Here is a 12,036-nt window from a genome sequence, read left to right on the forward strand (position 1 = left end):
GGCGGGGCGCTGGGGGGGGCTACCCGCGGTGGATGGGCCCGGATACCGCCGCCGGCCCGCACCTCACCTAGCAGCAGGCAGAGCGGAAAGAGACAGCGTCTGACGTCATCACGTACTTGTAGCCGCTCCCGACCCTCCCGGCGTCATCACGCCGAGGTAGCCGTCCAAGAGGCAAGAGTAGCCGAGGCCTGATGCGCGTGAGCGGACTGAGGCGGGCAGGCGGGGCGGCCGAGCCCTGAGAGGGTCGATCGTGCCGGCCGGGCTAGCCGGTCCGGCTGCTCCGCGGGCGCCGCCATGTCGTTGCTACCGCGGGGCCGCTGCTGCGGGGCCGCCACGGCCGCCCGGCGGCTGCTGCTGGGGCCGCAAGGACGGGTGAGTGGGCGCCGTGTCAGGGCCGTGTGCCGCAGGGGGCTGCCGGGCGGCGGGCTGCGAGGCGTCCCGGGGTGGGCAATGCGGCCCGGCAGAACGGAGACCTCGGGACGGGACCCCCGGTGAGGCGTCGCGGTGGCAGAAGACGGTGCCGTTATCCGAGCGCGTCTGTCGATGGCTGCGGGCCGCCCGGCTGGGTCGGCCGTTCACCCTGGGCAGGGCTGGGCACGGCACCGCAGCGGTGCTCTGGTTTCCTGAGGGGACGTGAGGCAGGCGGGGAGCTGCTGGGCCCCTGCGCGCACACACGGGGGGGCGGGGAGAGAAAAGGGAGCCCCGGCTGCCCGCCGCTCCACAGCCCGCTGCCGAGGGCCTGGCTGCTCCTGCGCGTCCATCGGAACAACGTCCGGCAGCTCCTGACCCGGCAGCGCACCGTGTGAGCATCGCCGCGAAATCCCACATTAATCCATACCGTGTTATTCATATCCAAAACCTCCATAACTTAGTTTGATGTTAAGATATTTTGGCAGAGATCGCGCTTTTTGTCTGTTTCACAGGACTTAAAATGAAGAAAAAGAGCATTCATTATATATTTAACTCAAAGGCAATTGGGAACAAGCTTACACAAACTCTATCAAGTGCACATTGACCACCAAAAGGACAAGCACTTATTTAGTATATAATACTAGTACATTCATAATTCAATAAATTATAGTGTTGTTTCTTTTAGGTGTCTGGGAGCCATGTATGTAACCAGTACAGAACATCAGGTTCTTTGCCAGAGGAAAAAAAAGAGTTTCTGCAAAATGGACCAGACTTGCAAGACTTTGTATGTGGAGATTTGTCAGACAAGAGCGCGTGGGCTCAGTACAAAGGCAATTTAAAGCGTCAGAAAGGAGAAAGGTAATTGTGATTTTAAACAACTTTAGTTGCTTCTGTGCAGTATATTGTATGTTTAGTATTAACACCAAAATGTATACAATGTATTTTTATTAAATTCTGTCATACTGGCTTGCCAACTTCTTAATTTTTCAATAAAGAACAAAGACATTATTAACTTCAAATATGTAACAAAGCATGAAGACGTGGTGGTATTTTCTCATTTGAGTGCCTGTGCCATGGCCTGTATTAAATTACAAATACACATCAGTAGGTGAGTGTACCCTACTTTGGTGTTGAAAAAATACTGATAGACTAAAACAAACACATGAAGACTAAAATAAAAAAAGGCTTAAAACCCCCATATTTCCAGTTATACATTTGATCAGACTTTGTGATAGCTGTGTAACATACGCTGCCATTAATTGTTGTAGGCTCCAGTGTGGCACTGTTAAATCTCACTATTTAAACCTTGCAATGACAACAAACTCTGGCTCTTGAATGTTGAGGTGATGATAAACATGGAAGAGAGAAGTCTGTTATGACTATGAATGATGTTAGTATTGGTTGCTGAGTTGTGTCAGTTTTCAGGGAACCTTTCCTAGTTGGGATCTGTAACAAATTAAAGTGGATCTATGAAATTAATGGAAGCTTACTATGCAAATAATTTATTAACCTTTATGTTTGCTTGATGTTATTCAGGCTGCGACTTCCTCCATGGCTGAAAACAAAGATTCCCATGGGAAAGAACTACAATAAACTAAAGAATACCTTGCGAAGTTTAAATCTTCATACGGTAAATCTAGTACCAACCAAGTTTTCCTGTAGAAATAATGGGTTTTAATAGATAAAGAATTATTTCTCTGTGGAGGATAGGTAGAAATCGTGTCTTGCATGATCTTCAACGCTGAAACCGAGCCCAACGCTGACGCTTTTTGCTAGCAGTGAATTTTACCCATAAAGAATGAAGACAAATCCAATAGAGTATTTCATGGTTTTCCTGCTGTGATTTTAAATACTAGGGTTTACTACTTGCATCACCAAAGAGATCAGAAGATGCTATGTGTGACTGCCTTTAATGAAAACACAATTTCAGAGTTACACAAGTTTTGCATGAAAAGAAATTCTAGAAATAGGTGTATTTCATTAAATGTACCTTCCAGATGGTAAAAAGTGGTGGGTAAGCATGGAGAGCTTTTTTCCTTTTTTTTTTCAGAGTAAGATCATGTTTTGATGAATGACAGACTTTATGAACATTTTATCAGTTTTTAAATTTAAAATGTTAATGACAGTCTGTGCTAATTAATAAGGCAGTTATGTGGTTGAGGAGTTTTTGGACTTGTAAAGTAGAGGAAAAGAGTGGTAATGGATGTCAGGAAACAATTCTTCTCTTCCTACTTATTCTAATGACTGCTTAGAGAATAACACGTAACTCTCTTAATCTCCTCATGTATCACGAAAGGAATTGTGTTCTGTTTGTAGGCTACTATTGAAATTGTTTATTAATATAATAATAATTTGCTATAATAATATTGAAAAAAGACAGGTACGTTACTGTCTTTCACCTTTAGGTATGTGAAGAAGCACGTTGTCCCAACATTGGAGAATGCTGGGGAGGTGGTGAATACGCTACAGCTACAGCTACTATTATGGTAAGCCATTAACCATTTCTTAAGTATTCTATTAATGTTTGAGCTGTTTGTGTTGTATTGTTGGATCTCTGTTGTGGTGGTGTGGGTTTATTACAAGAAATTTAGAGTAAAGCACTCTCCTCATTGTTTTGTTTGGTATTGGGATTTATCTGATCCAACTTATGCAGCTGTTTCTCAGCTGAGCAATAGTGATGTGTACAATGTCAAGGTAGGAATGTCTTTCTTATTTCAGCTGATGGGTGACACATGCACTAGAGGTTGCAGATTTTGTTCAGTAAAGACAGCAAAAAATCCACCTCCACTGGATCCTGAGGAGCCTTACAACACAGCAAAGGCTATAGCTGAGTGGGGCTTGGATTATGTTGTATTGACGTCTGTGGACAGAGACGGTTAGTATGTTGTCTCTCATGTCTTCCAGTCTAAGCTCTCACATGCATTACATGGGGTAAACACAGACCTTGATAAACATTTATCACTCGGCGCAATTGTAGAGGATTACTATTTTAAAGGAGTCGACAGTGCTGAAACTTTGGAAAGTTTCTACATATTCTTAGCATTTCTCTAGTCTGGTGAAATATAACAGAAGTTACACTGTTATTAAACATTAAAATATTACAATATTTTATTAAGTATTTTAACTTTTTTTTTTCAAAAATACATACATATACACCATGTTCTATTGTTTGATCAGCAACACCCCCCCCCAAATATTCATATACAATACCATTACAGAGCTCCCTTCCAAAAACTAAACCAGGCATAAATTATAATTAACAAAACTGAAAGTTGCCTTTTTCTAAGGTTGTAGTAGCTGCTTTGTGGTGACATCACACAGGTGGGGAAAACCATTGTAAAGACTGTTCAGTATACTTTAGTGAAAAGTCCAGTAGCTTCAAAGTGGCTTACAATAAAAGAGCAGTAATATACGTATTTCAGTTTTTGTAGAACTGTTCCTCAGACCAAAACCATAAATAGATAAAGCCATTCTGTGCTCAGGTTGACAGTGAGCATAGAGACAGATAAATTTGGAGTAAACATTTGAAGTCCGCCCTAAACAGTCACAGTTAGACTTTGTGCAGAACAAGGGTTGGTAGAATATCTATTGTAAATCTTTGGCATAAGCAGTAAGATAAGACTGGGGGTTTGACTAAACTGCTTTATTAGTTTGCATTTGAATTTGACTCTGCATTTTTTTTGTGGCTTTGCTAGTAAGTACATTTCTTGAACAGAAAGGTTAACTGAATAATTGAAATGCTTCTAGATATGCCTGATGGTGGAGCAGAACACTTTGCAAAGACAGTCTCTCATCTGAAAGAAAGGTATATTTTTAATGTATTCAATATATTCATTAATGACTTGGATGAGGGAATAGAGTGCACTGTCAGCAAGTTCGCTGATGACACAAAACTGGGAGGAGTGGCTGACACACCAGAAGGCTGCGCAGCCATTCAGAGAGACCTAGACAGGCTGGAGAGTTGGGTGGGGAGAAATTTAATGAAATATAACGAGTGCAAGTGTAGAGTCCTGCATCTGGGCAAGAACAACCCCATGTATGAGTACAAGTTGGGGACAGACCTGTTGGAGAGCAGCGTAGGGGAAAGGGACCTGGGGGTCCTAGTGGACAGCAGGATGACCATGAGCCAGCAGTGTGCCCTTGTGGCCAAGAAGGCCAATGGCATCCTGGGGTGTATTAGAAGGGGTGTGGTTAGCAGGTCAAGAGAGGTTCTCCTCCCCCTCTGCTCTGCCCTGGTGAGGCCGCATCTGGAATATTGTGTCCAGTTCTGGGCCCCTCAGTTCAAGAAGGACAGGGAACTGCTAGAGAGAGTCCAGCGCAGAGCCACGAAGATGATTAAGGGAGTGGAACATCTCCCTTATGAGGAGAGGCTGAGGGAGCTGGGTCTCTTTAGCTTGGAGAAGAGGAGACTGAGGGGTGACCTCATTAATGTTTATAAATATGTAAAGGGCAAGTGTCATGAGGATGGAGCCAGGCTCTTCTCAGTGACATCCCTTGACAGGACAAGGGGCAACGGGTGCAAGCTGGAACACAGGAGGTTCCACATAAATACGAGGAAAAACTTCTTTACGGTGAGGGTGACCGAACACTGGAACAGGCTGCCCAGAGAGGTTGTGGAGTCTCCTTCTCTGGAGACATTCAAAACCCGCCTGGACGCGTTCCTGTGTGATATGATCTAGGTAATCCTGCTCCGGCAGGGGGATTGGACTAGATGATCTTTCAAGGTCCCTTCCAATCCCTAACATTCTGTGAATCTGTGATTACTATTATTATTGCAACTTCAGAATGTGGTACTGCATATAGGTCAAAACTGCCTTTAGCTGGATTATTCCAGGGGCCACGCAAATACAAAAATCTGCCTTTAGCCTATCTATGTCCCTTTTTTTTCCCTGTTTTTTGTCTTTCTCATATAATGGCCCCAAAGCATTTTGAATTTGGATGCATTTCCAATTTAGCTCAGGCTTATTTAAAGTTAAGCACTGGATTATTTCTTTGACTATGTGGCTGGTTTACCAGGAAATGAGTACATACTTTTGAAGTATGTTCATTCTTGGAGCTTGCGGCTCAAACACAGTGGATTTAGATAACGCTGTCACCACATGACAGAAGTCAGGTTTATCTTTCAGCAGTGATCAGATTGCTTTGCGTTTTCCCACAATGGCTGTGTCTAAGTCTGATGATTGTACCTTCTTGCTTTCCCTAGCTATGCCTTCTTTGCTCTCTGCATCGGTGCCCTGTATGCCACTCGATAGCGTACTTGTCCACCTGCAGATTTAATTCATATAACCTCATTTGAGTCTTTGTCCAGTGTATCTTGGGACTTGAAAGGTTCCTGCAGTTTTCCCCACCTCCCTTTCTGAGCTGAGATCTGGATCCTGGACACCAAGATCAGATTCCAGGGCAGTAATGCAGAGTCTTCCTATTCCAGTAGGCAGGATTATAGCTCCTCTGTATTTTGGAGTTATGATATTAAACTTATGTTTAAAAGAGACATGAAAAATCTTGTATAAACAGTGAATGTGATTGTTTAAAAGACTGTTGGAATGCTTTTATATTTATTATTTGGCTTTCATTCTATTTCAGCTCACATCAGTAAAATCAGGAATTAAACACATGATGTTTTGTTTGAATTGTAATATGAGTATTTGCAGAGAGATCTGTTGTTTTAGGGAGTATATCCTGAGTTAATTTTGCTTTGCTTATCAGAGCATAGTTTGTTCAGTTATGTTTGGTTTTTTTTGCTATATTGAGTCTTTTAGCAACAGTGACACAAATCCCATAGACGTGTTCATTTTCAGTTTCTCCTTTTCAGGAATTCAAAAATTCTGGTAGAATGCCTAACTCCCGATTTTCGAGGGGACCTTAAAGCCGTGGAGAAAGTAGCATTGTCGGGCCTGGACGTGTACGCCCACAACGTGGAAACGGTGCCAGAGTTACAGAGGTAAGCAATTGTTGTACGTAGAAAGTACAAACAGGGGCTTTTGTAAAAGGGCTTTGTGTGAAGGGAGCCGGAGTCATATATTTAGATATGCACTGAAGCTTTAGCTGTGGGTCCCGGCCGCAGCGGGGCCGTGGCGGCGGGGCAGGCCGCGGGCCGGGCCGTGAGGCGCAGGCCGAAATGGCGCGGGGCGCGCCGCCGGCCAGGCCCGCTCCCAGCATGCCTTGCGCGCGGCACCGCCGCCGTGTCCGCCGCCCGTCGGCAGAGGGCGCCCGCGCCGCGCCGCGCTCTGGTCCCGGGGCGGTGTCGCCTTCCCGGGCCGCCTCCGCGCCGGGCCCGGGGAGCCGCGCCCCGGCCCGTCTGCTCACCCCCCGCCCCGCCGTGGGGTGCGGCTGCGCGGGGGCCACGGGTGGCCGCAGCCAGCGCTGTGGGGCCGGGGAGCCCGGCGTTGGTGCTCAGAGTGGGGCGCATCCCGTCGCTCGCGGTGCTTCGGGGCGTTTTCAGCCGGCGTCAAAGTACACAGCTAAAACGTCTGCGTGGCCGTTTTCACTCTGTGGAAACAGAACGCACCTTTCTTGGCATCTCTGACTTCTGTGTGCCCTTCCATGCGTTTTTTCCCCATGTGCTGAAACTACGAAAAGGAAGGTCCGTGACCCCCAAGCCAACTTTGAGCAGTCCGTACGTGTGCTGAAGCACGCCAAAGAGGTCCAGCCCGGCGTCATTTCTAAAACCTCCATTATGTTGGGGCTGGGCGAGACAGACGAACAAGTATATTCCACAATGAAATGTAAGTTGGGTGTCGAAATACACGCCAAAATTCACAGGTATGAATTTTATTGTGTCGGAAAACAGTGGCGAGTGTTTTTGCCTCTATATGCAAATCAGTTTGCTGGTGCAGGAAATGTTTTCTCAGCTTTATGGGGAAAAAAAAAAGTTTGCTTAAAAAAGATTGAACTTCTAAAATATTTTGCCTTCATATGGCTTTCAGAGTCAATTTGACAGGTAGATCCAGCTCCTGTTGATTTCATTGGAAGTTATAACTATCTTTGTGTCACTATATTAATATTCTTATCTTTGCAATACTTAAATACGGCGCTTGCAACATAGTTGCCTTATTGTGCGTTCCTTTTTAGAAATAGCAGACCTTATTGTTTAAAATAATTTATTTCAGCTTACTTAGATGTAAAAAAAGTTATTATTCTTGGAGTTGTAGCATGTTCTTAGTTTTCCTATAAATGTATTGTTAAGAGGAGAAAAGTGCACAGTGGTAAGTGAATGCAATGCGCGTAAGTCCTAGGGCATTTCTCCCGTATCCTGAAAGAACGTCTACCTGGAATTTTATTTTGTGTACAACAACTCATTTAGAATACAGTGATGTAGTCTAGTTTTCCTGTAGCTGTCCCACAATCTGGACCATAAAATTACAGTTCCTGATTTTCCCATTCTTCCTGCCTAGCATTTCCTAGCCACAAGAGTATGACAGTTCAGATTTGGTGCTATTTGTTTTCAGGTCACTTTCATGGATGTATTTGGAGCCAAGCCTTACCCACAACATTCATGCAGTTACTCCAGTTTTGTTCCCTCTCCCTCCTCTGGGTACGAGTTAAAGAACATGTAAATGTGCTGATATCAAACCAGTTTCTTTACAGAACAATGTCAATCTAAAGAGATTCCAGGGTAACAGTGAGTGTAATGCCGTAGTCAAAACACTGCCTTTTCTTCCTGTTTGACATGGGGCAACGAGCCCGAGTAGCCAGAAAATACGGAGATGTTCATGCAAAATCTGATTCTTCAGCCATCCCTTTGTTCAGGATACCCCGCTAGCTGCAGTGAACATAATTCTTCAGGCTAGCTGACTATCAGGTGTCTGGATTTCCCTCTAAGCAGACCACCTGAACTCATTTGCTGTATGTTGATTCTAGTATATATTAAAATTTTAGCAGACAAAGTTTATGAGATTCTGCAGGCATCAAAACTAACGTATGTCCTAAGTGTGCAAAACTGGCAAAAGATGTTGGCAATTTCCCCTGATTTATAGCTCTTTAGAACTGTTGGCATCTTTTCAGCATGAAGTCTCTTGAAACAGTGGAGAGGTGCCAAGTGTATGTGCAGACATCCATTTTTGTCAAATGAAGGCTCTGACCTGAAGACACAGTATGATAAAAAAAGACAAGAGCATGTCATATCTGCAGTGAGACACGTGACTGCAGTGAGTGCAGCACAATGGTGTTCTCTCTAGCTTTAAACTAGATAGCTCAGGTCTGGCAGCAGCGTGGAGCTCAGAATGAGGTACCTGGCTACTGCCCATGGAGGTTGCACGTTCCCTTTGCTGGAGAGCAGAATGTAACCCCCGCGGGGTGCTGCGGAGTGACCTTTGTTCAGACTTGGAAGGAGGGTGCTTTCTAATTTCTGACAATCCCTTGTGATCCTTCTGCCAATAACAAGGAGCTTTGTTTTTACAGTATTGCGGGAAGCAGATGTAGATTGTTTGACCCTAGGACAGTACATGCAACCAACAAAACGTCACCTAAAGGTAAAAATGCCTTTAATTTACAGGCAGCGTTATGGTCTGTCTCTTTCTAAATTGAGGCTTGATATACATCCTTACCTTAACTGTGGATGTTGGGAAAAATTTCCTTCCTTGTTTAACCTGACTTTCATCTGTTACGGACTCTTCACTAAAAATGACCTCAGCTATCTAATCCCTTCCATCTTCTGCAGACTTCCTACTGCTACTTGTTACTGTTTGTTAGCTGGGGAGACGGCTGGAGCTGAGGCGTGATTCTGGAAAACAAGAGTCTCAGTGTATGTCTCAAACAGAATGGCTCAAGCCAGCTCTCCTTCACTACCTCATAGGCTCTCCCTTAATGGTGCCACTTCAGCTGGGGAAATTACCATTTTCTCCTTCTGTAATGTGTCCAGAGCTTGAGCCTCTGTTCTGTTACCATGTTTCACTGTAATAACTGTTAGTGAAGAGATTTGTAGGATTACTGTATTTTTTTTTAACTAACTTGGACAAAAAAAGGTTTGCTCGAAACGACCATTCAAAAACAGAGTGAAGAAAATGATAAAGCAACAACTAGAAATTAAATTCTAAACTTTTCAGCTAAATATGAAAAGCAAATAAAATGCATTCTTTTGGTAGAAAGCAGAGAGAAAATTCAGTTTGTGACTTGACTGATGAAAGTTTTGGAGTGTAAATTTTTGAACTTGCAATAGTTAACTGTGTTTCATGTCACTACACATTAGCTATAGCCATTTTCTTTGCATTAATACCTGATCACAATGAATTCTTTTCACTCAGGTTGAAGAGTACATAACTCCTGAAAAATTTCAGTACTGGGAAAAAGTAGGAAATGATCTTGGATTCCATTACACTGCTAGTGGGCCTTTAGTGCGCTCCTCCTATAAAGCAGGTAAATTACTGAAAGGCATTAAGATTCCTTAGCACATAACATTTTAATGTATGAAGTTAAAATGGTGAAGTAATATGCAACAAAGCTCACCTTAGCTCAAGGACACCTCATATAGTCATAGTTTGGGGTTTTTTTTTTAATCATTTACTATCTTCTATAGGTCATTTAAATGCATCAGTGTGACAGTAATTGGTATTTGTACAATTGCTGTGCTGCTTAAGCTAATTTTTCTGCCAAACCTAGTTTGTACTATACTTAATGCATGAGGCAGGATAAAGGGTACCCCATTTACAAGTTTTCCTTTACATTCTGCCTCTTGGACACTTGAGGGTTTAACGGGGCCCTTTGTTGTTTGTGATATAATTTTGTTGCAGAATTTATTTACAGTGCTCTAGAAAAAAATGAGACACATTTATAGCAGTGCTTTTTCTGACAAAGCACTGGGTATTAAGTAGCAGCTGATACTAGTGGACCTGTTGTGTAGGTCCAACAGCTTTTTCCTAAGGAGGGAGCAGAGAAGACTCATCTGGGGCACCTCGCTTCTCAGGCTGCTTTAATGCCAGCTCAAATGAGATTTATGGCAGGTTTCACTACAAGTTGCTGATACTTTATGAAATAGGAATTTACTTTTAATGAAATCACTCCACCTTTGCCTGTTGGAAAACACAAAGAAGCAGAGCTATTTCATAAAATTCAGCATGAGGAAAATCAGGATTTTGGGGGTGGAGGGGTTGTTTGTTGGGTTATGGGTTTTCTTTGGGGTTTCTTTTTACATCCTTGCTGTATGTATTGAAAGTGGTGTTGTATAGAATAGAATTACTATAAAATACTAGTAAGAACCATTGTAGAGTAGAATACTCGCGTTAAATGAGAATGTGTAGTGTTTTGCTTTATGTCATTGAAATACCTACAAATCATTTTGGTGTTTTGCCTTTTAATTAGGTGAATTCTTCTTGAAGAACTTGGTAGAAAAAAGAAAGACAAAAGCCATTTGAAAATGAGAGTGAACCTATTTAAAGTAGCCAGTTTTAAGGATCCTTTTTTTCAGCATATAATTATACCCAGTTCCAGAAATGCAGAAGACCAGATGGTGGATGTATGAATAAACTTACTATCTGTCCAGAACACTTCTCTCACCGAAACACTTGACAGTATTTTACTTAATTCCTCCTGGCAAGGCTACAACTACGTAGTACTTCTAGCGCTCAGCAAAAAGTCAGAAGATAGAACTGATGGAACACAATGGAACTGAGGTGGAAGAAATGTAAGCTGATAAAAAAAAAGACAGATTTAAGTAAACACGTTTGATACTGCCATCAATAGTGCTGCAGTTAGATACTTGTGAAGATGCTAATAACAGGCAATTTGAAAGGTACTGATATTTTGTGTTACGTAATGGTAAGATGATACACCAAGTTTGCAGGGACTCTGGGGAGGAGAGGCATTCTAAAGATTGTGTATATGACAAAGGACCATATTAGGGCTATCTTGAACCACACCAGAGAAAGTATCAGTAATACTCCTTCAAGAGATGGTAGCTCATTTTCTTAAGATGCAGGTAAGAGGTATACGATACTGATTGATAGCTAATGCTTTTCAGGTGCTTACATGTCTCAAAGTGTGAGCCTTGGTAAACACAAAGTATAGAGTTGAAGAAAACAAGAGCCTTTTCTGGCAAGAGAATTAGCCCTGTGTAGATACCATGTAATTTAAACTATATGGAAAATCACAGTTCCCATAACAGCATGAATAGAGCCACCCCTAATTTGGGTACATGACTGTAACAAACCCCACTGAGTTGCACAGGTGCTTTGTCAGTATTGGGTGTGCAGAACTGCTGCTATTCTGTACTGTGCTTCTACTCCGCAGATACCAGCTTATCATTAAAGGGAAGTTAAATACCCAGTCTAAGGGTGTGGTGGTTGTGTTTGAGTGGTCTGGTTACCTGCCACTTAAGACCTGGTCTGGCTACTAAGTCTGAATGCAGAGAAGTGAATGCATCATAGGTGAAACATGAAATCCATTACATATCCTACTAAGCTCAAGCAGAAATAAAAGCATGGCTTATGGTATACTAGCAGCTGTAAATTCTTCTCTGTACAGTCATGGTAGTTCAAAGCACATCTCTCCCCAGTAATTCTCAGTTGTCTGCTGACTGGCTTAAGCTGTATCTGCATGAAGTTGTTCAGGAAACATGCCAGGAATTTGTTATCTGGTCTCAAACTCTCATGATGCAGGTAATCCTATGGCTGGCTGTAGTACTTGTCTAAA

At 43.1% G+C, this 12,036-nt stretch overlaps 1 protein-coding gene across 2 annotated transcripts; it reads left to right on the top strand.

The window, feature by feature from the left end:
• The first annotated feature begins 234 nt into the window (after positions 1 to 234).
• Positions 235 to 11,671, top strand: LIAS (lipoic acid synthetase). 2 transcript variants are annotated; one of them, XM_068402577.1, is made up of 11 exons: positions 235 to 372; positions 1,097 to 1,269; positions 1,948 to 2,041; positions 2,817 to 2,897; positions 3,130 to 3,286; positions 4,159 to 4,216; positions 6,224 to 6,352; positions 6,991 to 7,136; positions 8,812 to 8,882; positions 9,654 to 9,765; positions 10,708 to 11,671. In XM_068402577.1, exons 1-11 carry the CDS (start codon positions 295 to 297, stop codon positions 10,758 to 10,760), a joined length of 1,152 nt encoding a protein of 383 aa, XP_068258678.1. In that variant the 5' UTR covers positions 235 to 294; the 3' UTR covers positions 10,761 to 11,671. The 2 variants fall into 2 exon arrangements, with proteins under 2 accessions (XP_068258678.1, XP_068258679.1); XM_068402578.1 differs by lacking the exons at positions 3,130 to 3,286; positions 4,159 to 4,216 and having other exon boundaries at positions 6,210 to 6,352.
• The last annotated feature ends 365 nt before the right edge of the window (positions 11,672 to 12,036 follow it).

Source organism: Nyctibius grandis, chromosome 6 (genome assembly GCF_013368605.1).
Source record: "Nyctibius grandis isolate bNycGra1 chromosome 6, bNycGra1.pri, whole genome shotgun sequence".
Classification (NCBI taxonomy): Eukaryota; Metazoa; Chordata; class Aves; order Nyctibiiformes; family Nyctibiidae; genus Nyctibius; species Nyctibius grandis.